Here is a 26182-nt window from a genome sequence, read left to right as displayed (position 1 = left end):
GGCCACTAATACCACCATACAAAAGGCAATCTGCAGACGGTGTCCGAACCATGTTTCTTCTTTGTCATGTTGGCCATACAAAATCTGTTTGCAGAAAATTTTGGAAACATACATATACATGCACGAAGCAAACGTGCTTTCGACCATGCTCGAGACGTCTCCTCTGATGCTTCTGTTATCATGTCTGCAATGAACACTATGTCTTTGGTGTGCGATTTTCGAGCAGTGTGGCTCTAACCCAGCGCCTCCCGTTTCGCCGTACTCCTGAAAGTGTGCTATTCGCGGAGACGCCATATTGGCCGCCATTTTGGGGCATGCATGACCCCCCGCTGCTAACTAAGCTCGTTTGGAGAGTGACCTTTCCCAATTCTGTCCATCTTGATGATGCTCTTAGCAATTGGGTTTGTCACCGTGCAAGAAGAGTCCGACGAAATGGCGCTCTGACGTTCACCCGAATAGTGTATACTTCCGGTCGTGTACTGGTCGCGCACGATGCGGCAAAGAGCGGAAAACAGCGTGCCATCTTTGCGTGGCTTCCGCATCTTGTACGCGTCGATCGTGCGTGGGGCTCGCCCGAAACGCCCTGCGACTGGACCCTAACAGCGACGAACACGAGCGAAGCCTGGGTCGATGAGAAAGCGAGTAGCGTCAGTGTGCACGGTCGCCCTCGTCTCGAGTGACGACCACGAGTGACAAGATGAATCGGGCAGAATAGAAACAAACAAGCAAACAAGAAAGGCGGACATGATGACAGAATTATCTGCGGAACCGTGTTAAGCACCTTCGAAGCATCTTTGCTACTTACATATATACAGGGTGTCACAAATGAAAATTTACACGGTCTTTTTTACCGCAAAAATAAACTAGGCATCGCCGAACGCTCATTCTCCGCCCAAAGGTAGAGCTAGAGGTCACAACCAGATGCCAAAGTTTCAGCCCGATCCGATAATTTAATCAAAAGTTATAAACGATTTTCTGAAAATTTCAATGGGAAAATGGCGGCCGACGGAGTTTTCGAACACATGGGGCTCTGTGGCACCAGAAACCGAAAACGGGGAAAAATGGGCTCCATTTTCCCATTGGAATTTTCAGAAAATCAGTTATAACTTTTGATTAAATTATCGGATCGGGCTGAAACTTTGGCATCTGGTTGTGACCTCTAGCACTACCTTTGGGCGGAGAATGAGCGTTCGGCGATGCCTAGTTTATTTTTGCGGTAAAAAAGACCGTGTAAGTTTTCATTTGTGACACCCTGTATATGTGTGCTTCGAACATATCTGCAGACTGTCTTTTGTGTGATGTATTATGCCCGAGTCCCACTAGAGCCACAAACAAAAGCAAACGACAGCGACACGCGTCAAACACGTGCAGCATGCTCACAATGGTACCTTCGGCAGGCGTTTAGTAATTCGGTGCTCGTGAAGTAAGCACGAGTGATTCCAAGCCTGTCAAAGATACCCTCGCGTGCACAATGCTCGTGTTCGAGCATATAGCCTCCTTTATTCTACAAAGCCTCTCGAATCGCGAAAGACTCTGGTTTGAGGCTTGTCGCTGTCGTTTGTATCTGTTTGTCGCTCTAGTGGGACTCTGGCATTAACTGGTGTGACCGCGACTTTAAGCGCCGGGGTCACACTGCTCGCACATCGCGCAAAAGACAGTCTGCAGACAGGGGTCACCGCAGTACTCGCGGTTCGAATGCCGCGTGCCTAGATTTTCTCCTCGAACTCACGGCCATGTGGCTTTCGAAGAACGGATCTCGCAATGACCCGCATTCGAATCTGCATGCACACTGTCTTTTGCATGATGTATAGACGCGCTTTGCACACGCGCGCCACATTACAGCCGCCATTGCTGACCTTCTCTCGTCTTACCCAGAGGCCGAGCCACTGAAGCAGGCCAGCCTCCGCGAAGGCCAATGCGGGGGAGAAGGACGCAGTGTAATCTAAAGTGGCAATAACCTGCCCTGCATGTGGTAATGATGAAGTGAGCATACTAAGAGGAAACAAAAAACTGAATGTCGGTTATGGCGGCGCCCGTGCACAGCTGCTGCATAGCGTAAATAAGCAGCGTGAGCGCGGTTTAAGGTTGTCTGGTGGCAGCATGCACCGCTGAGTTTGTGGTTGCCGGATCACGGGGGCCTTCTACCCACGATGACCAAACTAAACGTTAAACGCGATTTTTTTTTTCTTCACTGTACGTGATTGTAGAACGTAGTGTAAAACGTAAAGAAACGACCGATTGTATCATCCGGATTTTCGCAGGGTTCGATCCGGTGATGTCCGTGGACACCGGCGGCAAGCCCCACCTGGACATCGACGTATGGCTCCAGAACCTGGACCTGCCCCAGTATTCCGTGCTCTTCTGCAAGTACGGGGGCGTAGAGGTGAGTCGGATATAGTATACGCGTTCTATCGCGTCGGTACTATGCAGACCTGTTCCCGCACCTTTCCTCGTAGAACGTTATGTTTCTCCTGCCCTGTGGAACAAAATCTTCTTTACAGACAAAGCGACTGCCAACCGATCGTTGCCAATACTATTCTGTTATAAAAAGAAAAAGAAGCGTCTGTAAGAAAAGGCTAAAACTCTATTGATCAATAACAATAGTACGTATTCACCTTAGTATTCACTAGACACCATGTTTGAGGGCGCTCTTCACTGCACGTTCTTGAAACCAGCCCACGGCTGCCCCAAGTGCAGCAGTCTGGATGGCGCACAGTGGTACTGCACTCGCTAAATTTCTTATCTACGGTTGAGACACCAGACGCCCATTGGGGCTGACTAACTCTCCACTGGCTAAACATACACGCAACACAATTACTTTACTGTCGCCAGTCCAGCAGACTTGGTTGTACTATAATTCAGTGGTGTTCTTTTTCAGGAGATCCTGTGGATGTCCGAGAGGGACGTGAAGGAGCTGGGCGTACGGAATGGCGCCCACCGCGCCATCTTGGTGTCCTCCCTCATTGTCCTCAAAAGGAAGTACGACAAAGGTTCGTTCCCTAATTCTCTCTCCGAGTGCGCGCGCGCACCAGAAGGCAGAGATTAATTACCCCGAGCCTCGTGCGTGTTGTCAAGGATGGGGTTCGAAAACGGAGCTGTAAAGTGTCTAATTGGAACTACTTGAAAGTACCGAGATTAGTTATCAGAAACTATATAACTGCTTCTCAGATTAATCTGAAAGTTCAGTCCTTTGCAAATTTGCATGACTACAGGAACACGGGTGTAAACTGGGGGAAAGGAGTAGACGTCAGATCACCAAGCTCTGACTGGAATTATTGGTGGGTATGCGCAATTCATCATTCCAGTCACCGCTGGGCGCCCTAGAGCCTTCCCGCGCGCTCTTGGTTACTTCTCTCCCTCAGTTTCCACCCGCATTAGAGGAACTTATAATTTACTTAAATTACAGTTACTCGAACATATAATGGCAATTGACCGATTCACAGCTAGTCATGCCATCAGAGCTACGTGCGGTTATTGTCTCACGGTCTATCGTGAAAAGAGTGCCGCATCAAAACGGAGTCTCTGCAACTCTATACCCTAATTGCTTATTTGCCAACTCTCACAGCTCCCGTGAAAAGTATAGTCGTGTATATTTGTGAAAATACGGGGTGTTAGGAATCGTGGGTTTCGCTCCAAAATGAACCGGAAAAATCGGCGCCTGTGCCTAACGAGCTCAAAATTTTCACCAAATATATGTATGAATTGGGCATTTTACCCTCTGAAATTGTAGCTCCCCTTCTTGTGGAAAATTGGGCACTTTTGACGTTGTCAATGGCGAACGCCGATGCACACGACCGAGATAACCGAGCATAGAGTAAAGCCCCTTGATAAAAGCGTTTTTTACAAGTACCGCCAACCATTGTTGTGGAAGCGCTCGAGATACGTGCCATGAGCGGGTGCTCCGCCGCCATTCGCTTCCAAGGCCCGCTCATTTCAGTGCTGCGCCGCCATTTGCTTCCAAGGGCCGCTCGAGACATGGGCCTCGTGCACTCGCGCATTTGACGCTACTTGCAAGACAAACGCAAACACATCGAGGGGCTTTAGCATAGAGCTGGCATAGAGCGCCTTTTGGTGCCATCTCCCGGCAGGCGAAGCAAGCAGATGACGGTACCTGGTCGAAAAGAGACTGCCCCGTCGTATGCTTGAGATGGTGGCGGCATAAGTGCAACCGTCGGTTAACCTGTTCGTCTGTGTTTTATAATAGGAAAATAACTACACCTTGAAATTTCATACGGTAAAATGCGCCACTGAGATGCACCTTTGGTGAAATTTTAATATCGTGCAGGCTCTCCTTTTTCCAGATTATTTTAGAGGCTCACCCCAGGATTCATGACGCCCTATGTTATGACGTGTTTTGGAACGACGAGACTGCAAGCAAAAACGTTACAACACCATCTAAGCTCTCCAAATGCTGCGGAGTTTGCATTCGACGCAGATTCTGTAAATAAGGTATTCACAATAGCGCAGGCAGCGCAATATCTTACGAATATCAAGTAGAGGCTCCAGAGGTAAATCGAAATTTATTTACGCTAAGGGAAAACAGTTGTTGTTTCTTGAACGCAAATTAGTAAAAAAGGGTAAAAACTGGAATAATCAGGTAATTTTGACGTGTGATTAATATGTACTATAGTAGAGGCCCCAACACAGTTCGCGCTGTGGTGGTTCCCTGCCTGCATTAATATATTGATAAAAAAAGCTAAAAAAACTAAAAAAAAAAAAAAACCGCTCATGTGTTGCTGCTGTGTCGCTCAGAAAGTATCCCACTTCGTTTTTTTTTTTTCCTTTTTATTACAGGCAATCGCGTAAGTCGGTCGGCACTCTGCTCTCCTCTCGATATCGAAGCAGTGGCTCCCTCGTACAAGTGAAGGAAAAGTGAGTTCCGACACTTGGCATCTTGACCTTGGTGAGACCTAGAGTAAGTCTTCTCAAGCGGATTGCATACAGTTAGGTAGACCTATTTAAACTCTAGTTAAACCGAGCCATCTTCCGTTTTCGGCGGGCCCGTCGGGTTATTTGTAAATGGCGCCATGGGAAGTGAAACGTCACTTCTAATTTCCGCGCAAAGATGGCGCCACGTATGAAATGATCAAGTGTAACCGCTTTCAAAGAGATGGCGCCACAATACAGCCACAACCTCAGTGGTGTTCAATCTAAATCATAGATGGAGCCACCAGTTCCGCAAGCTTTGCGCGAGTTTCGGTTTCGCATAGCTGCCCTGAAAAATGACAATACCATCAGAGAATGGAAAATTTGTAAGTTGTAAAGTGTCCATGATCAAACCAGCGCCTTAATTATATATTAAAAAAAAATCAAGATAAATTTATATTCAGACTTGTTTTTGCTCTTGTTTTGTGTTTTTTTCGTCCACTAAGAGTTTCTATCTTCCAACTCTAGAATCGTAAGTACGAACACATGAACGCGCTCAGAACAAGGCGTCATCTAGCGGCTAAAAATGTAAACTAATGCCTAAAAAAGAAAAAAAAAACGCAATTAATCTAAACAAACAAAAATAGCAGACGAACGCTCCCCGAGCGTGTGTGGGGGTTGGGTCGGCCGCGTTGCTCGGTGGTCTTTGCCTGTGCGCTCTGCCTTCCCGCCGCCGTTGTTTGTTCCACGATCTTGCAAGCTCTTGTCGTCGATAACCGATCCACTCGTCTCCCAAGGGCGCGTCCATGCTGTTTCTAACGGCGAACCAATGCTGCGTGAGTTCGAGCGCGTACGACCGATGTTCGCCGCCGCCTACGTTTGAAGCCATGCAGGCGAGCGCGGGAGACGACGGCCAAGCATACGGCTAACCTGCTCTTTAGGACTATCGGTGATCAAGGCCCTTTTTTTTTTTTTTTGCGATGGTTATTTTGTTTTGGCGAGTTGCGTGAGTCAGTGACCGACGACGATGAACGTGTTTTGAGGCTGGACTTTCTCTTCGTACGAACCTGATCGACGTCAACTGGTAAGCTTGCTCACGTCATTTGCTGCTGCTGCTGCGGCCGGTGCATTTTTGTGCGCGATTTTTATTTTATCGGGACGGTTGGATTGTCGTTGGCTGGTCTTCTTTTCTAGGCGTTATTTTATGGGTAGCCTAATTTTTGCGGGCCGTTCGGAATGCCGGATTGAGCCGATTGAACGAGTTTGAAACCCCGGCGCTGTGCAGGGAAGCCAGCTTTGACGAGGAGTCATGAAAGCGACTTCGCTATGTTCCTTTCTTATGTTCTGGGATTCGGTCCGTTTTCTTGTTTTTTAATCGGGTTCTTTCGCACGACTTGCGAGTAAAACATTTAATTAATTTTAGTTTAAGTTGATTGCTGCATGCTGCACGTTATTTTATGTGGTAAAGCTAGTAGTGCTGGTCTGATATTAGACGTGCGATATGTTTGCTCTTCGTAATGTGTTGTTTGTCGGCTCTTGATCTCTTGATCACGATCCCACCATTCTTCCCTTTGTGTATTTTATATATGTATATGATGGATGCAGATTATTGCACAAAAGGGCCAACAGAAGCGAGAGATGATATACTATTGAATTAAATCATGCAGAATACCCCACGGATGTCTTTTTGATTCTAAATCAATCTCGTTCGTGCCTTTTGCTATGTTTTATTTTTTTCCAACTCGACGTTTCATGTCGATATATAAAATCACGTTGGTCATAAGCTTTCGATCCTGATTGCCCACACTCTTGAACTGTCAGGTTTGGGATCGCGTTGTACGATATTTCAGGTGGACGAATAACACGATGTAAAAGACAGAACTCAGGCGATGCAGTCTTTTCCTCTTTATGTTACAGGCTCAGCCTCTGCACTGTGTCGCAGTTTACTCTCGCTCAGTTTTATATATATATATATATATTTTTTTTTTTTTTTTTTTTTAATGGAGCAGCAACACATTAACTTCGGCGTGCAGTGTTTCCAAGGAACTAAAGCGTTGGATATTAATCCATTCACCGTTACGCGATACGCCCAAAGGAATATGTTTTGAATGTAGTGAACGAAAATATAACTTTAACGAAACTGGTCGAGGGAGTCTAAAGCCACAAATATACTTACACCCACTCACGACATAAAGAGAAAAAAATTACGTTATCGCGTTGACTTTTTTTTTTTTTTAATCCTAAATCAAACTCTTTTCCCGTTCCCCCCGATTCTCTTTTTTTTTTTTTTTCAGATTTTAGTTATTTGTTTCTGTGTATCGGAAGGCTCTCCGTTTATGCTATGGTCGGTGACAGGTCAAGAAAGAAGTGGAAGCTCATCCACCCCTTTCGACTTCAGCGAAACGAACGGTGGAGAGGATGTTGCCTCCTCTCCAGCGTACGCTCTGCTAAAGTGGAAAGAGGTGGGAGGAGCTTAGCTTCGTCAAGTGTTGAGTACTCAACCAATGATGCCATAGTAATTGGAGACAATGCAAAACAATCCCCTCCTCCCTCCCCCCCCCCCCCCCTCCCCCCAGTTCTTATTCTAAGAAAAGAAAAAAAACAGTTTAGAAATTCACGAACCTAACTGAGGTATGTCGCAACACATTACGGCATAAAAATACATAGAAGCTCGCTTATCGCCCGCGAAATCTTCTACAAGTACTGCGTGGCACACGATCCCGTCTAAAAACGCGCGGTTTCGAACCCTCTCACTGCAGAGCTTTTTGCTTCTGCCACCACGCGTCGTGAGAATGTGTCGAACGCGTCGTGAGAGAACTCGAACAGCACTCCGCTCCGTTGCACGGGGTCCACGGGATCAGACTTATTCCAAAACTCGATGCGCCTCATGGCGGCGTAATGCCACGTTATGCATTGTGGGAATCAGTGGGAAGCAAAAACCACACGCGTTCCCCTCCTGGCCCACAGGTTCCCAGAATGCAACGAGCACGGTGACGGATTTATCGAAGTATAGTCTGTCTGTGTTGGCATTCGGTAGGTGACGTAGGAGATTAAGCATTACGGCCTTGCGTTCAACCCCAAGCAACGTTACTAGAACACTCAGTTGAGAAACTCGCCGTCGAAACTTGGGCCGCTTTCGTCCACCGAGACCGAGCTAAATACGACAACAGCGCCACTCTTTATCATTTGTCGGTACTGTGGTCACCTTGAGCTTTTACAAAGCATGTGTTTGCATAAAAACAAACGGAAAAGACTCTTTTTGTATGAAATTTATTGGAGTTTTGTACAAAATGAAGGGCGCGTGATGTTTTTAAAATCTTTAGTTTGCAGGGTTTTGCGGCACAGTTATTATTGTTTTAATACAACCATGCCTCAGCGGTGCTTTCAGGTAGCGCATCCTGACCTAGGTGCATTTTAACTTCGGTTGTAAGTCGCGGCGCGTCCGCTGGGGAGACGGGGGTGGCACCCCTGTAACCTCTTCTGCTGTACCTGTTTCGGCACCAAAATGGCCGATTAAAGCCAAAATGGAAGTCCCGTGCAGTTCCTCGAGTGGCCGCTGTGGGGAAGTGGCAGTGTTGTGTTTGCCATTAGCTCGGTTCTCGTGGACAGATCGGGGCCACTTTTCAAAGCAGTCTCTACGGCAGTTTCCCAACTGAGTGTTTTAGTAACGTTAACCCCAAGTTAACAGTGCGATGAGAGCTAAGTGCTCGCCCGACCAGTCAACCGCTTGCCTCTCATCACGTAGTCCCGCTCTCTGCGCGTAATTGTGGGCGAGAGCGCGCACGTGGCGAAAGATGCTGCTCCAACGAGTCCGTAGCCTCCATCGCAATGTCAGTTTTGGCTGAAGGGCTGAAGTCACGGTGCAACGTGCTCTTCTTCATCAGTGTGGCTCACGACAGGAGGCTTTGCCCGGGCCGTGGAGTGCCCGAAAATGGCCGTGGGTCACGCACGCACGCGCGGCGGCGACGGCACTTCACGCTCCGAGTAGAGCGTCCCGTGAGTGTGTACCGTTTCGGGGAAAGGGGGGAGCAGAAAGGGTCCCCCCCCCCCCCCCCCCCCCCCCGGAGGGGAGAGAACGGTTCCGGCGTGTCACGCACGCATCGAGTAGCTCCAACAATCGCCAGGTTTCCAAGGCCAGGGGGTAGCTTGGCAGAAAAACGCATCAAGGACACGCAAATTATAGGCTCACTTTCTTTTTTTCTTTTCTTTTCTCTCCAAATATTATCGCCGCAAGAGGTGGGGAGCGCTCCCCTGGAAATGGAGAGGTCCCGGGTTCGATACCCGGACCAGGTGGATTTTTTCGGTCGCGCACTAGCTGTGTTTGGAGGTTTGTGTTTGTCCTTTGTCCCTCTTGTTCCCCTTCTCGAGGGATATTTGTCATACTTGTCCAGCACGCTTGCACCTTTGCATTTAATTGCATTATAATCATGACTGAAACCTCTGCTCGTCACCTTGCCGCGCGTGCTCCAATCCCGACCGGGCAGAAAGTGCTGTTGTCAAGGTCTCTAGACCCTGTAGTGGAGAGGTGAAGTCTGGCATATGGTAGGATCTTGTAGTATTACAGAGCTCTAGTAGTAGAGAGTTCTTGTGTGTGTACTGTTGTAGGAAGTAGCCGTTGTAGTGGAGGGGTGAAGCTTAGGTTACGGTAAGCTCTTGTGGTACAAAATTCTAGCAATAGAGAACTCTCGTGAGAACCGCGTGAGAGTTGATCCTCTTGGAGTGGAAGGGCGAAGATTAGGTAGGTTTAGGCCTTTGTAGTGCAAAAACTCGTACAGTAGAAAACTCTTGTAGTGAAAAACGCTTGTAGGGGGAAAAAGCTAGTGACCTGAGTAAAACCAAGGATGTGAGTTTGCACTCACGGTCCATGCTTCCGGAGTTCGATCTTGCTTGGTGCTTCCGTCATTGGTTAGCCGGCTCGTGGCCTCATTCGGCTCGCTGGTCGACCCATTTTATCTCCCCTTTGTTTTACCCGCATGCAGCGTGAATTGTAGAGAATTCCGGGGTGACTGGCCTGGCACGAACAATGGACCTGACCTCGATTCCGTCCCTGCCATTCGTCACGACGCCTCAACACAGTCCAGGTCACACAGTCGCCCGGTTGCGGACAAGCATTGCGCATGCGCAAAAAGCCAAAGGCATCCTTTTTTTTTTTTTTAACTGCATTGGTGTGATGTCAGGAACATTACTTTTTTAAACCGATGAACACGGCTGTCTTCAAGGATCGTGAGGAGGTGATCAGAAAGGGACACTGTTCCCATGAACACACGCGGTTATGTCCTCCGTGTGATTGGCAATGGCGGACCTCGCTGAGGCGAACATTCCAGAAATTGTGCTAGCATCTTTGACAAGAACTAGTCCATGTTCCTGTCGGGCTTCGGCCTAGAAGCTCTTGCTTACCAAAAACGCTAGCGTTCGTGTTCGGTTGGTTACAGTAAACGCCTGCTCTTTCTTTTTTTTTCCTTTTTTTGGAATGGGATTTACGGTGATCAGCACGGCGTTTTTGTTTCTCCCGCGAGCAGAATTCGTTGAGAATGCTCTGTCGAGCCAGTATTCGGGGGGAAATAAACTAAACTACCATAAAACAAACGTTTCGCAGCACGCTTTCGGCTGTTGACGGCCGAGAGATATCCGCTCTTTGAGCGATGTGCAGATGTTTTTTTTTTTTTTTTTTTTTTTTAAAAGCTGGGGGGGGGGGGGGGGGGTATTAATGAACGGGTAGCCTTGAGCAATAGCCAGTGTTGCAGATTTACCTTGTTAGCGTAACGCTGCGGCTTATTAGCCGGTAGATTATTGTTCATGTGTGTGTGGAGACGGCCCTTTCTACACGCACACACAGAAGAAACTAAGAAAACTGACGCGGAGGAAGTTTTGTTTTCTACTCTCCTTCTAACTCACGGGACCCACATGTGCCTCGTCATAATATTTTGAACCCACATTGCACGCCGCCATAGTTGCGCTCCCTGGTTTTGACGTCCTTTCGAAGTCCGGACGTATCACACCTTGTGTTCCACGATTAGTAATGCCATAAGCTTTTTTAAAGCGGAAAAATAAAAGCAAATTGAAATGTTAGCGTTTGAATCACTCTAAACGGGATTTTGCGGTGCGCGAACGCAACACTGCTCTGCTTCGTGTGAGTGTTTTTAACGAGCCTTTCTGGTTGTCATAACCAGAGACGCAGAGTTTACCGCGATGTTTGTACTGCTGCTCGCGCACAAAATCCCCAAAGAAACGTCAGTAGTCGATCGATCGATTCAATTTTCGGTGCCTATTTTATGTCCTATCTATTTGGCGCTGTATATCTGCTTTTCGCTAGATACAAAGAAAAAAAAACTGTATGAACAAGTACTATATTTTCATCCTAATTTCTTTGGGTCGCTTCGAACGATTTTTTTTTTTTTAATATTTAGTTAACGGTTTCCAAAAAAAAAGTATATATATATTACAGGGATGGGCAAAATACATGCAAATATGTATCGAAATACAAATACGCAATACTTCGTCAAAAATGTATTTAATTACAAATCTAATTACATTTATAAAAAAAGCATTTAAGTACAAGATACAAATACAACCAAATGTATTTGGTCTCCTCCAAATACTTTTCCAAATACATCCCTCAAAATTTGCGTCAGCGACTTCAGGGCACCTGCACCGGGTTTCTTTGTATCTCATTTTAATTTTGCATCGCACACTCGGGAGTTAGTGTGCGATAGTAACGTAATATAAATATAATCACAAAAACATGTAATCAGCTTGGACGTAATAGGTGAAAAAAGTACACAGCTTCGAGCAGCTTTTTTTTTCGATTACATTTTGGTATAGACCAACAAAGGACCGAGACGACCAAGACGCGCAGCACTAGCTAGAGAATTTTTTTATTGTTGCAACTCGCACCAGTTACGAAAATCTGGACGACCCCCGCATTTAGAATGTTCCTAGCAAAAATATGGATTGAAATCAGGCTGGAAAGCATCACAAGTTGTCACAGGCGCTTATTTAGCCAGTCTACATGTGAACGTCGATTTCGTCACTATTCTTGTGATTACGGCGCCGTAATCACAGTCACCAAACGCTTGTGCTTCATTGAGAGACACTGCATTCGGTGCAGAACATAGTTTTCTTCCTGCTGTGGACAGTGACAATAAATTTGAGGGGTGCATTTTCGCCCACAAAATTGTATTTAATTACAATTGTATTTTAAATACCCCCATTTTAGTATTTAATTACACACGTCAAATACATTACCCGATTTGTAATTAAATACAAATGCAAAATACACAAAGTATTTGAAATACTGCCCATCCATATATATATATATATATATATATATATATATATATATACATGTGTGTGTGTGTGTGTGTGTGTGTGTGTGTGTGCGTGCGTGCGCGCGCGTAAAGAAAAAAAAAAAGGAAAAGACGAGGGAAAAAGACGCACGTGAACGAGTCCGGAAGTAACCGAACCGGATCGCAGGGAAGCAAAGGCGGGTCTTTCGCATTGTTGTTGTTATCATTGCGTTTTCCGAACGCTACGTCGCATTGCTCGATGTTGCGCCAACGGAATTCAGACGGCCCGCCTCCCACCCCTGTATTTTTTTTTTTTTTTTTTCGCAGCAGCTACGGACGAGGTAAACAACAGAAAAAGTCGACCGGATCGGAGAAGAAAGCTCGCGCTCTTCCTCGCTTGTTTCGTTAATGTTTTTTCTTTGTTTAGATACCCTCTGTGTTTTTCTTTCGCCCGTGAACGGCGGAGCGGGAAAAGTTGAAAGGATCGGCAAGAGGGAAAGGGAAAGTGGAAAGAAACGGTGGAAAATAAGACGAGCGAAGGGGGACTGGCGGGGAGTGGGAAGAGGAGACGACGCGTGGAGGGCATGGAATGATAAAATGAAGCTGAAAGAGAACTTGGGATAAACGGAGGGTGAAAGGGGGGAAGGGGAGAATTGTGTTTTTCTTTTTCTCTTTTTTTGAGGGGGAGGAGGAGTTGCGCTCGAGAATGTGCAGCGTGGCGAGTCGAAGGGGTCAGTGCGTTGTCCTCTACTAAATAAGCACTCCATGCACGCGCGCTCGTACGCGCGTTTTGTAGCTTGTGACGATTCATTTTTCTCGTCCTCTAATAACTCCACTTAGAATCAGTTGCCATTTTGGGTATGCCATTATAGTTCCCGAATCTCGGACAGATATGAGAAGAATGCATACCCAGAGCTTGAGAAGGGAGACGGCGAGTTGAAAATAAACGTGACATTGGGCCGAATTATCTTTTGGCACCCTTCTTGCACTTCTATTGAGCTTTCCCCTTGGAGAGCAAGCTTTCGGGAACCCGTGTGTGTTTTGATGATTATACGCCTTTCTTTGAATCAGTCTTGGGTAAGTTACTTTTAAAAAGTAACTATGTTACTTTTCAGATACTTTTCTATAACACGAAACATTTAGGAAAAACTAGAAAACGCCCATCACCAAGTTTTATTGCATAAAATTAAAAAAGTATGCTTTTTACTTCATATTGTAACTTAGCAGAAGCTGCTTCTCGAAATTAGTGTCTGAAAGTTTCCCTTGTTTTTGGTGGCGAACACGTCTTTGCCCTTGCTGAACAGACAACGCGCAACCAGAGCAACGAGCAAACCTCAGGCAAATAGCAGTACATTTTGCCTCGACTGATGACACCACGCCGGAAAAAAGGCGCATATCAAAATACGAAGCATGAGCAGTGCAGATTAGTGGTGCTAATGAAAATACGAAACAATCGCAATGCCCTCGGCGTGTATTGTTGTTTTACGGCTCAAAAAAAAGAACAGCGGCAACATTGATAGTGCTTCAAGATACTAAGATGTAGGGTTGTGCGAATATTCTAAATTTCGAATAGTAGTTCCGAATAATACACTATTCGATATTCGCTTCGAACTTCGAGAAGAACTGTACTATTCGCGTTTTTCAAAGTGTTGATTGCCGCGGGTTGGCCCCGTTGAGTGCGCTTCTTACCAAGCACCAGTGCGCTGCGGAGAAGCAATACCCGCGGAAGCGAGCTTCGCGGTTGTTGCTTCTCCACATCGCACTGGTGCGTGGTAAGAAGCGCACTCAACGGGGTAACCCGCCGCGATAAACTTTGAAAAGTATGAATATCGTAATTGCGTGCTTGGAAGTAAAGCATACATTCAAAGCAGGATGGTGCACCTGTGCCGACTGTATTTGAAAATAAATGCAAACTTTGTGAATGTGTATATCTACATTAAAGTAAAAGTTTTAAAATTAAACTGTTATGCAAGAGTATACTATGTTAGGCAGAGATGCCCTTACAACCTGCGTTCATCATGCACAATTCATTCTTTTTTCACTCGAGATTAAAGAAAGAATATTTTATATAGCAAGATTTGTAAATTAACTCCATGGGGATTCATTTCGTGTCAAATTCGTTGTTTACTTGCCATCCCAAGACACCAGACCTTCTGAGGTCACAGTTCATAAATATAGATAGATTAAACTTAGCTTATAAATGAACAAGTGGAACAACCTTCACAAGTTTAGCTGGGTTTTCGTCTAAGCATTATGCAATGGTAGTGAAAGTCGTGGAAAAACTATTCGATATTCGAATCGAAAATATTCGGCCAAAACCACTATTCGCTTTGAATTCGCTTCGAACTCAAAATCCACTATTCGCACAGGACTACTAAGATGTAAGTGTCCAGTCACAAAGTACAAGCGCGCGCGTGAAGATAACTAAATTTTTTTTCCATCACAACTACGCGTGACTATACTATATTTGGGTCATGACTCGCGAGAAATAACGTATTTACAAGTTTGTGCAAGGCCAACTTAACACTCGAAACGTTAGAACAGACAATTTGGAAAATGCCAGGATTAGCTAGATTGTACTCGTTCAATGATATATTATTCATAAAAAACTGAAAAGTAATGACAAAAGTAACCTCGTTACTTTTATCGTTACCTAAGAAAAAGTAATAGAACTACAGTTACAAGTTACATTTTTAAAAAGTAACTCGTTATTGTTACAAGTTACCGAAGAGTAACAAAAGTACAGTAGCGCGATACTAGTAACGCGTTACGACTCACGACTGCTTTGAATGCATGTTTTTTTGCTGTTGTTTTCATACTTCGACGCTGTGAAGTAAAAAACTACTGATATCCTGGTCATCCTAAAGGATCGGGCGAACGTGCCCGAGTGTCACCACCTTGCTTAAGGCTTACGGCCTGGAACTTTCCTGTTTGACCTTGCATCAAATGATATAACATATTCCTGTGTTGGGCCTTACAAGGTTCATCATCAAATACACGGGCAGGACGGAAGATAAATCATTATTCAACGCAGGGCATACTTTTGTTTTCAGTTGCTTCAACTGCAGTCCTTCTTCCAGCAGCCATAAACTTCAACCTCGGAAGCAGCTTTCTTTTCCTATAATATGCTGTGAAAGGTCTGGCTACTCCATTGCACACATGAACGTCCTTTGTTGATCCCCCGCAGGCCCAGCAACCTGGTGGGGAAGACGGTATCCTACCCGAGTGTCCTGGTGCACTCCGCCATCACGTCCCCCGTGGTGTCACTCAAGCGCTGCAGTTCCAGTTCCTCTAGTACCGGTTCTAGTCACAGGTCCAGCATGGTAAGCAAGACCTCCTGAAACGAGTACCATACTTATTTGGTGACTTGGATATACAATAATGTTACTGAAACAGATACACACTCTGTGCGTCACAGCCGTACACTTTGGCAAACTGTGTTGCAGGAGCATCCAGTGACGGTTGAGACGTCTCCGGAGGACCTCAAGAAGGCGCTTGAGTGGGAGCTGGGCCTGGACAGCAGGGACATGCGCAGCCACGCCTGGTACCATGGCACCATCCCACGCCAGCGAGCCGAGGAACTCATGACGGCAGACGGCGGCTTCCTTGTCCGCGATTGCGTCTCTCGTCCCGGGGACTATGTTCTCACCTGTTGTTGGAAAGGGGCACCGCTGCATTTCGTCATCAACAAGGTATGCCTGTGTGTCCATTCATGTTAGAGATGCTAGAGAGTCCACAAACTGACCATTTGTACACAAACAAAGTTATGTTAAACAAACAAGGATATGCTATTGGCAGCACCACCAACTGTCGGAAGTGGCCACGAGCAGCGCGAAGGATAGCAGGCTATTGCAAGGCTAATGCAATAATGTTACGTAGCTATGGGAAAACTGGACTTATGCTGGTATTCTACTTACTATACATACCACTTGTCAGAGGCTTGCTTACGAAAAAGCAATCAGTCTTTCCTACGAGAAGACTATAGGCAGCGCTGCAAATCTGTAACTTTCTAGAAATGTCTACGAGCTCTGCAAAAGGTAAGCAAGCTATTGAAGGGCCATAACAGACATGCTACAGAGCCACGGCAAAACCAGAACAGCCTTTACGCTGCCATTCTATTGGACAGTCAGCCACAAAGGTTTACGAACCAGGCGAGCCATGGCCGAGCTGCATTACCACGCTGCCTTGCACCACAGTGCTCGTGGTCGAGTCTCGTAGTGCGCACACGCGCGTCCTTTGCTACTCGCAGACGCATGTCAACTCTCCCACTTCTGGCGGACACCATCTTAATCTCACTAATACGGCTCCGGACGCCGCTTCACCGTTGGCAGCCGTGCCGCAGCTGTATCTCGATGGCGCAATGAGTGACAGAAGCTGAGATATCAACTCCACCTCCCGCCGTATGGCATGGTACTGTATTGTTTTTCCCTGCTCCAGGAAAACAGCCAATCTGCCTTTTCCTTTTTTTGTTTTGTTTCCTTGTCAAGCAGTCAGTGACAACAATTAATCCAGAAAGTTATATATATTGCACAGTTTATTAAATAAAATATTAAAAGAATTAAAAAAAATTTGAGAAAGAAAAAAAGGTTTTAAAAAAATACATTATGGCCATCTTCCTGGTTATTGAGCTGGGAAAAACAATTCCATGCTGGATGTCGCAAGATAGATTTGGTATCGCAGCTTCTGCCAGCGGCTACCGAAGCATCGCCTGGCGCCGTATTCGTGAGGATAAGAATTAAGGTGTCAGCCGGAAGCGGGAGAGTTGACATGAATGTGAGTACAAAAAAACACGCATGCGCGCATTATGGGTCTCAACAACAGGCGCCGTGCCACAAGGTAGCTCAGTGATGCAGCTCGGCCACGGCTCGCATGGTCTGTAAACTTCTGTGGCCGACTGTACCGCTACAGTATGACAGTGCGTCAGAAGTTTGCTTACAAGAACACAATCTATGCCGAATTTGAGGAGAGACAAAAGAATAAGGCACAGGTGGCACGACATACACTTTCTTTCAACTAACAATAGTGCAATAAAGCCACAGCTATCTCTTTAGGAATCACACCCCAGAGTTCACGGCGGCTTTGTTCTACTGTTGCAGGTTGAAAGAAAGCGTACGCCGTCCCTTGTCTTTTCTTTCAGTGTTCCTTGGCTCAGCCAACACGCTCGTCAGTCTACATTGGCCAAATTTGAAGTGGGTGGAATATCACGCTCCTCAAGGTTTTAAGTTTCTTCCGTAGATTGCTACAATTAACTCTCCATATGCTCCGCAGGATAGTAGAGGTGCAGGCCTAGTTCACAAAAATGGCCTGTGTCATTTGTACAAAAAGCGATGTTGGGCTTCCGAATCCAAACAAAGGGGTCGCCAACAACCAATCGCCACCCATTTTTCTCTTTAAATTGCAGTTTTGTAAGAGTTTTGCTGCTCCAAGTAATCAGAGCAATTGTTTTGGCATTCTTTATCAACCGACTGACCGTTGCTGCTGCTCGAATCCCCGCTCTTGGGTAGCAGGTCTCCGGCCTTGTTGACGTGTCCCCGGTGCGGGGTGGCATGCACGCAGGTGGTCCTGCAGCCCTACACAGTGTACGAGCGGATCCAGTACCAGTTCGAGGACGACTGCTTCGACACAGTGCCAGACCTGGTCACCTTCTACGTGGGCAACAAGCGCCCCATCTCCGCCGCCTCCGGTGCGGTGGTGTCGCGACCTGTCAACCGCAGCATGCCGCTCTCCTACTATGCCACGCGATACGGCATTGAAGTCCACAATGCCAACTCGCTCGATTCGGTGGTGGCACCGCCCGGCGGCAACACGGTACGTTTGCATCTCACGTTTGCTTGCTCGTACCGAACTGGCTTTTCACGTTGTTGTGGGCGGTTTCCTTTGCAGATTGAATAGTCTCGGTTTAAATTGTTGCCTTTTTGGTGATTTGTTTAGTGTTAACAGTCTTTGATCCCTGTCTGTTTCCATCCAGATTGTCATCGTACCGACATAGGTTCGTCTAATCCTTGTACTGCAAGATGTAAATGTTAACGACCTCAGGTTAGCGGTCATGCTGCGGTGGTTGAATTGCCGAGTTACTGCGATACACCATGTACCATCTTAAGGGGAGACACTACCTTGAATTGCACTTTTTTTTTTTTTTTCAAAAATATTCATAATCAGAACTGCAGAGTTTTGGCATGTATGGATAACAAGGAACACTCTCACAAAGTCTTGTCAATGTGCACTGACAAATAATGTCAAAAATAATTATCCTTTGTATGTTGGTGAGGTGTGCTGCACTGCGTAGCACTCGTCATCCACAAGTGAAAATAACTGAAGTCAATATCAGTATATCAGAAGAATTTGAGGAAGACATCACATACACTGCTGGAAAGAATTTCTGTCATTTAACACGCAAAAAGAAATTTTTAAAATCTTATCTTGAAATTTCAAGGGCATATATCTCAGCTTCACTTTTTAGTGTCAAATATCAGTTCAGGGAAGCTATCATTTAATAATCAAATTATGCGTGCAGATATATTTTGGTTTTTCTATATCGAAATTTTCTGGAGAACACGACTGTGAACTTTCTGCATTTTTCTGCTCTTTTTTATGAAAAGTTTATTCTTTTAATCAAATGTACACCAAAAACAAAATTTTTTTCCATATTTTTTTTGTGAATAAATTTTATAATTTTCTAAATTTCTTTTCATAGTCGTCTGAAGCAAGTATTCTGCTGTATGTTCCACCAAAAAAACTGGCCATTTTCATTACCCTTTCTAAACGATAGCTTTCCTCAGCAGATACACATTTTATGATGAACTTTTATGTAACTCATCGTGGGATATATTTATAGGGTTGAAAATTTCCACGGCATCTTTGTTTAGTGCTATGAGTACACCCTGCAAATTTCATGCAAATAAGACAAACGGTTCAAAAGTTAGCCTTCCGGAGTAGTGTTCCCCCTTAAGGTAGACCAACTTCCCATTCTCTACACTTCCGTACAACATAATTTGACTTGACTAGTGCCAGGTTAAATTGTAGATGCTAGCAACCTTGATGAAACTAGTACGTCGTCACACGATGCAAGTTCGGTCATAGGTGGATAAACCTCGCCGACCACTTGTTTTCCTTGGAAGAAACTAAAATGCTCTTGCACGCTCATTGTGCCTGTGTCTGCACAGTTTTTTGCGCTGGGGTCGAGCCTCCTTGTAACAAACGACTAAGCACCCTCGTTTTTTGCCCGTTTCTCGAAACAGCAGCAGCTCCCACCGGAGCCGCAGCTCCCGCAAAAGATGCACCACCCGTTCGTCGCTGGCCTGCCACCCCACTCCCCACACACCCCGGCGTTTGGCACGCTGCGCGGGGTCCAGGGTTCGAACCCGGGTTCCAACTCCCACCAGCGGAGAGGCTTCATTCGCGTCGGCAGCGACCCCATGTTGAGCCCCACAATGGAACGCCGACCGTGGGACCACCATCGGCCGCTCTCAAGCACGGCCAGCTCCGAAGGCGCCTCAGCAAACGCCGACGCCGAGGACAGACCACCACCCAAACCGAGCCGCGTCCCGTCGAGGCGTCTCCAACAACGTCCCACCGGCACGCTTGGGAGAGCAAGCCGCAGCCACGACCAACCTACGGCCGCGCAGTACGTCAACAACAGCGAGGGGCAGGGACACGTGTACTCTGAACTTGCCGAAAACGGCATCTCGACGCATGCAGACGCGCGAGAGCCACACTCGCCTTCCGAAGTGAAGAAGAAGGTTGCGACGCCGCACCGAACCCCTCGCGGTCGCGTCTGTGCCACGGTCGCCACGCGGTGTTCGGACCCCGGCAAGATTGACCGCGTCGTGACGGTGCCAGAAGCGGATCCCGTATCAACGTTTGCGCCGGATGCATTCGCCACCACTTTGTTGCCGTCGGACAACAAGCCACTGGAGAAAAGTGCTATGGAGCGCGTGCGCGGAGTGTTGTTGGAGGGGGGGCCACGCGTGCTGGCGCACCACCTGACCAGGGTGGACCTGGATCTGCTGTTGGCGGAAAAGGACCGGGGCCTCGGCGTCATGTCTGGGCTCGAACTGTTGACCCTTCCGCAAGGGTCGAGGCTACGGAAAGACCTCTTGGAAAGGTGGGTGTGGTTCTTCTTGGATGCACCTTGAAAAAAATACCCCGTGCGTCTACTTTCCCGTAGAGTGCCAAAAAAAACTGTCCACTTCCGTAAAAGAGAAAATAAAAAATTGCATGAATGACGAGGCGGAAGAGGAGGTTTTGGTCTAGAAATGAAGTTTGAATGTGAATAGGAGCATCACGCGAGCGTGCGTCGCATTGAAGTTGGCATATTTCGGTGAGGGTATTTCTGGCCTTGTCGCATGCAGAGCTCACTCCGTATTCTACAGCAATTGGCTCTCCGAGGGATTTGAAGGAAAGTAGACGCACGGGCATTTTCTAGAGTATGCACGGCGTCCTTTGACTCTCATAATCGTATTTGGTATGTCCATTAAATGTCGAAACCGGTTAAGACATTAGTGTTCGAGCTGCATCGCAGCACCTTGCATTCCACTGCTATGCCTTGCACCAACCTCGATTGCCATAGCAACCTTCTTGTTGTGTAACGCCGTCGCTCACATATGTCTGATCCAGCTTTCATGAACTTATCTGTTATTCAGTTTATTGATTTTATTACCGATTCTGTACATGTCAGCTTACTCTGCATTCCCACAAAGCTCTACGCTTGGTGTGCTGTTTCTTCTATCTTCAGCATTCCTCACTTAGGTAGTTGCTTTATTTGATGTGCTGTTGACAGTTGGGTCTATGATGTCTTCCCAGTGAAAACTGAATGACAGTGCTCCTTTACACGTGGTGACCTCCAACAGTGTTAACATTGAGCTGCTCGTCTTTCACATGCGATTGCAGGACAGAGTGCCTCAAGCTGTTTGTGGCAGCAACGGTGCTGACGTGCACCGATGAGGCAGAGCGTGTGGAGCTGCTCAACAAGTGGATCCAGGTGGCCGGCGACACCAAGACAGCCCTGGGGAACCTGTACGGCTTCACGGGCATCATGCTGGGCCTTGCCATGCCGCAGGTGTGCACTCCCACGCGCCGAATGCTTTGCTTTTTTTTTGACCGAAAGGACTTAAAAGTGAAACCTTTTAGCTTTCTTTAGATTGAATTCCAATGTTACAGTTCAGCAGGTGAAGCTACTACTAAACTACGACATTATTAGGAAAATGTCGACTCGCTACATCTTGGCACCGATTTTCTGAGGCAAGTTTGTGGCGCAAAAAGCGTTTGGCACGCCCCTTGTGTCTTTATGGGGCGTTTTTATCGACAAGAATCTTCTCTGCCATTTTACTGTTTATGTAGCGCTACAGAACCCGGGGATCCTGGGCTCAATCACCACCCCTGCCAGTTTCGATCTGGATAAGCATTGTACCGGCGTGCGGTCATGTATCACTATTGCGTGATGCATGTTAAAGACCCCAAGCTAGCGGTTGTTTTGCATTTGCTAAATTTCTCATCTACAGCTGAGAGACAAGTTGCCCATTGAGGGAGACTAAGTTTACAATGTATAAACATACCCACACCCATTTTTTTGTTGTTGGAGATATGCAAAGAGTGAGCTCCCTTTGTATTTCCTTCACATCGTCAGACTTGGAAGACAGTAAGCCGCAGCTAAGAACAAAATGGCAGATTGGTATCCTGTCAAAATGCTGCCTTTTACTTTGAAGCCGATGGAGGCCACTGAAAAGCTGCTGCTATTCGGTCTTTTTTGTGCGAGCTACAGGAAGTTGTGCATGCTTTATGCATGCTTAGCGTGCACAAAGCCAGATTCAGCAGGTTACGTCTAAATCTCAAAGAAATTGCTCGTGGATGGGGTTTGAAAGCATAAAAACTTGCAATAGAATATTTTTTTTTACCTAGATTTTGCTGCAGAATTGTTTTCACGCCTGATGGGAGTACTGAAACACCGTAATAGAGTCTGCACACTTCTAATCATGGCCCCCGAATCCCGGAGAAAAAAAAATGGCTAAAATTTAAAGGGACCAGGAAATGACCTTTTTACTTCTGCCAGATAATGTTTACATTAAACCTTCAACGTTCACTGAATGCCGAACAGGCATCCGTTTTCGTCTTGGTTTATTAACTTCTACACAAAAAATTAATGAACTATCGACGTTTTTTTCTTTCCAACTGACCGCAAAACAAGTTGCGGCGTAATTTTGACGGTTGTGACATACTCTGGCACAGGAACCGAAAATTCTCTCGGCAGTAAGAGAATGGGAGCGTTAGCGGCGGCAAGTTGGTGGTGCGCCGGTAGGTTTTACCACGCTGATGGCACTGATGTCGCCGACGTATTTTTTGAATCAGCGCCTCTCATTGCCGCGGTAGCTATGAACACATCGCAGCTGAGGGAAATTCAATGAGATATCTTGCGCTACAGCGACAGCATGGGGCTATACTCCGTTTCACCTTATGTTGTACCACAGCAAAGCCTAGAAGCGCAAGCTCATAGCGTTGGCAGCTGCCCTTGGTGCACGAGAGCTTGTGCCGCCGAGGTGTGCCATAGAGCAAGGAGCTCGCGCTTCTAGCCTTTCCTGCAATACACTACAAGGTGAAACATAGTATAGTCCCGTACGCCGGTATGCCTGTTGGGAAGTGCGGCGAGCCTTCCGGTGAAGACTCCAGAAGTCAACCCAACTGTCATTGTTGATAAAAGGCGGCCCGTGTCAGTCGTTTGCAAAGCGATGTAGATGGAAACAAATTGCCGTGGCGTTTTTCGCGGCCTCAGAGATGCAGGAGCGAGCCGACGTTAAAAAAGATACATTTGAACTACGACAGTGTCAGCAAGAGTCACATAAATACCGGTTCACACTCAGAGCGGACGCGCGCGTTTGTTGGAAGTGCTGTATTCGCGCTGTTTGTAAGCGCTGCGGGACAGATCTTTTACGATTGCAACTCGATACTGACGCGACACTCGGCAAAGGAAGGTTGGACCGGCATTGCACGTAGCTCCCACGAACTGTTATATCTCGACAGTGACGTGCAGTCTGTCAAAATAAAAATCCATACGGCATTTATTTGAGCTCTATATCACACAAAACAAGAAGATAGAATCGATGAGAGTCCCTTTTCGACGACAGTGTTCGTCAACACTGCCTCGGAAAACAAGGAGATGACAAGGGCAAGAGATTGACCTCACCTCTTATCTAAAATTGAGGTCAGCCATCAAGCTATAATACAGGAAGGGTCCACAAGGGTCGCGCAGGCATATTCCATTCAGCACGCCAGCCGGTTGTGGGCAGACTGTCTTGGCCAAGTACCGTCGAAGCAATGCTGCGCCGAGTCGGACTGCCTGCTAGGCCTATATTCTGCGCATTCGCTTGATCGGAGTCTGTGGATTCGTGACCGTCATAGCTTTCCTCGGGTGTTTGTGGATCCGGCGTTCGTGTTAGTCGTTGTCCGTTTCAAGTACTTTTTTCTTGCTGCTTGAAGTCGGGACGTGCGAGAACACATAGAAAAATAAACGTTCGTTGGTCGTCACGACCAAGCAACGCTGTCGGCCCTACGGTCTTTTCCTTGCTTCGTTTACCACACGATAGATGGCGCTTGGCTCTCAGCATTATCAAATTTGGCAATTTTTGTCACATCTTTAATTATGCTACAAAATGTGGATCTGAATATTATTTATTAAAACTTTTAGGAAACATTCGTCGGCTATTTATTGTGATTGCGGTGCTGGTAGGGTAGGCTCTTACCCAATAGGCGACGTGGATTCGGCTGACGTGCTGCGGTTCCGCGGATGCATCGCAGCAAAGAAGGCGCAAAAGAGTCCAGTTTTCTTTTAAAAGTTCTATAGGAAAAAAGTTTTTTTGGCTCCCTAGTTTTGTTTCTTTTCACACCTTTTACGACTATCGGTGGATGGAACTCAATTTCAGAATCGTTTTATGGTCCCTTTAATTTCAAAATCTTCTTTCAAAATGAGAGAGCTTCGCTGGTTACATCGTCATTCCGTGACTGGTTTAACAGAACCGGTTATGATGCAAACTGCGACACGTACAGACCCGCCACGCTTCACCCACCCCTGCAAAGGAAAAAAACACATTACAACAACATAGCAGTAGGCAAAAAAACGCCTCTCTGCCTACGACATCACCATGCACAGGGATGTCACAAGTTCTTTAGACATAAGATGATAGGCCAATCTCACCAAGTATTTGGTGCATATGTGACACCGCAATAACTTTAGTCCACGGGGGCAGGCAGCAGTGCACAGGAAGGCTCGTGCCGTTTCGTGCTCCGCTCGTGCAGTCCCGCAGTGGGGTTGTCCTAAAGTTCCTTTTGTGCCTTATGGCAGTGGCGGCGTATCAAAACTGATCAATCAGATGGGTCTATGCAGAGCGCAAGTTCGTCTGCTTCTTTTGCAGAAGTCGGGGTGATGCCAGAACGCCGAGCTCTGGTTGGAGAATAATGGGTAGACCTCAAAGCAAGCTGCTTTGAGGTCTACCCACTATCCTTCAAACAGAGTCAATTGAAGCTAGGCTTTCTGTCATCACCACAACCCCTGCAAAAGGAGCAGACAAACTTGCGCTCCGCATTGGCTTTCAAAAATAAACAAGAGCTTGCTTCTGATAGGAGTGCCTTCCCCGCCGTGTCCGCAGATCTCTCGGCTGAAGACGACGTGGCTGACGCTCCGCCAGCGTCACACGGAGACCGCCCTCGCGTACGAGACCAAGCTTCGGCCGGCCCTGAAGCACATGCAGGAGTGCAGCAACCCACAAGCACCCAACACCTGCCTGCCCTATCTACTCTCCCTACTGCTCATCCTGGAGCACGATTTCGGCGATCTCGGCTGCGCCCAGAGCCGCAGGGGCTCCGACGCCTCCTCGCTCGAGCTCTTCCCCTGGGAACAGTCGACGGCAGACTACGGACTGCTCCTGCTCGTGTCGCATCTGGAACAGGGACGCTCGCTGGCACAGCAGTTGCCTACGCTCCGGCGCAATGGCCAGATCGTGCTGGAGGGCATCAAGACGGATGACATCGCGCTGGACGTGTTTCGGACCGAGCTGCACCTCCTGTTCCTCTGGGGCGCCAAGGGTGCAGCGGTGGCGGCCGGGGAGCGCCACTCGAAGCTGGGGCAGGTGTTGGGAGTGATGTCGGTGCGGTGCGAACCCACGGGGACGCCCGTGTGAACCGTCGCACGGGTTTTTGTGAACGGGCGTGCACGTTCGTGGAATTAATCGCGCGCGTTTGTGTGAGCGATCGCCGCTCTGCTCAGGTGCAACTTTCCGTGGCAATGCGGTCAAAGGTATGGGCACGCATGCCCTGTCCCAGACCAAGCATTGATTAAAGCTGCACGCGCGCTCTCCTCAGAAATTAAACAGAAAGTTACCCCAGAGTATAGTTAGACTAAAGGCCCTTTATGGCTGACGTGCAAATTATTTTTCAACCAGGGCAAAAATTTCTCACCCTTCAGATTTCCTCCTCTCCCACTGCTATCTTGACAGTGGGGGGCTCTTTTTGTTGCTGCATCTTCGATCCCAGATGTGCCTGTAGCTTATCCTGGCTCATCCAGCACCAAGGTGCAGTAACAAAAGGAGCCCCCCCCCCCCCCCCCCCTTTTCACCTTCAAGTTAAGTGTGGGAGAGGGATATGAAGGGTGGCAGAAACATTTTCACCCTGGTTGAAAAATATTTGGCAGGTCAGCTTTAATAAATTTACACTTCACGTTTTTACAAGTTAAGTTAACCGTTGTGGTGAGCACAAGCGAAACAAGTGCCACAAGCAAGTGCTTGGCCACTGTTTGCTTCCAAGTGCTGCACGAGGCACGGACCTCGTGCTTCGACACATTTAACGCTACTTGCCAGACAAACACATCGAGGGGCTTTAGGTTGGACTGGTGGTGCCAATGTGCAGATTGCAGAACTGCTCGCTACAAGAGAGACATCGAATGGAGACGGTGGTAAGGGGCATTCCTAGCCGAGGACATGGCAGCGAGCAAACTGAAAGACATTTTAAGCGCATACGTTACGCAATGAGTACGGCCTCAAAATCTC

General features: G+C 47.1%; 1 protein-coding gene across 4 annotated transcripts; it reads left to right on the top strand.

Annotated features, from left to right (window-relative positions):
* The first annotated feature begins 2266 nt into the window (after positions 1-2266).
* Positions 2267-25502, top strand: LOC8025468 (breast cancer anti-estrogen resistance protein 3 homolog). 4 transcript variants are annotated; one of them, XM_042292369.1, is made up of 9 exons: positions 2267-2383; positions 2879-2994; positions 4795-4872; positions 15340-15475; positions 15599-15844; positions 17709-17960; positions 19394-20256; positions 21042-21210; positions 24788-25325. In XM_042292369.1, the coding sequence occupies exons 1-9, from the start codon at positions 2276-2278 to the stop codon at positions 25316-25318; spliced, it is 2499 nt and encodes an 832-aa protein (XP_042148303.1). In that variant the 5' UTR covers positions 2267-2275; the 3' UTR covers positions 25319-25325. The 4 variants fall into 4 exon arrangements, with proteins under 4 accessions (XP_042148303.1, XP_040078534.2, XP_040354437.2 ...); XM_040222600.3 differs by lacking the exons at positions 2267-2383; positions 2879-2994 and having other exon boundaries at positions 4799-4872; positions 19391-20256; XM_040498503.2 differs by lacking the exons at positions 2267-2383; positions 2879-2994; positions 4795-4872 and adding an exon at positions 5898-5950 and having other exon boundaries at positions 19391-20256; positions 24788-25502.
* Positions 25503-26182: the final 680 nt, after the last annotated feature.

This window comes from Ixodes scapularis, unplaced genomic scaffold (genome assembly GCF_016920785.2).
Source record: "Ixodes scapularis isolate PalLabHiFi unplaced genomic scaffold, ASM1692078v2 PGA_scaffold3__209_contigs__length_174095766, whole genome shotgun sequence".
Taxonomy (NCBI): domain Eukaryota; kingdom Metazoa; phylum Arthropoda; class Arachnida; order Ixodida; family Ixodidae; genus Ixodes; species Ixodes scapularis.
Note: the sequence above shows the minus strand (reverse complement) of the source record. Positions and strands in the feature narration are given on the sequence as shown.

Coding starts and splice junctions, on each gene's coding strand:
- LOC8025468 (XM_042292369.1), top strand. CDS start 2,276: ATGTCCGTGGACACCGGCGGCAAGCCCCACCTGGACATCGACGTATGG. Junction 2,995..4,794: donor AGGAAGTACGACAAAGGTTC/GTTCCCTAATTC, acceptor TTTTTATTACAG/GCAATCGCGTAAGTCGGTCG. Junction 15,845..17,708: donor TGCATTTCGTCATCAACAAG/GTATGCCTGTGT, acceptor GCATGCACGCAG/GTGGTCCTGCAGCCCTACAC.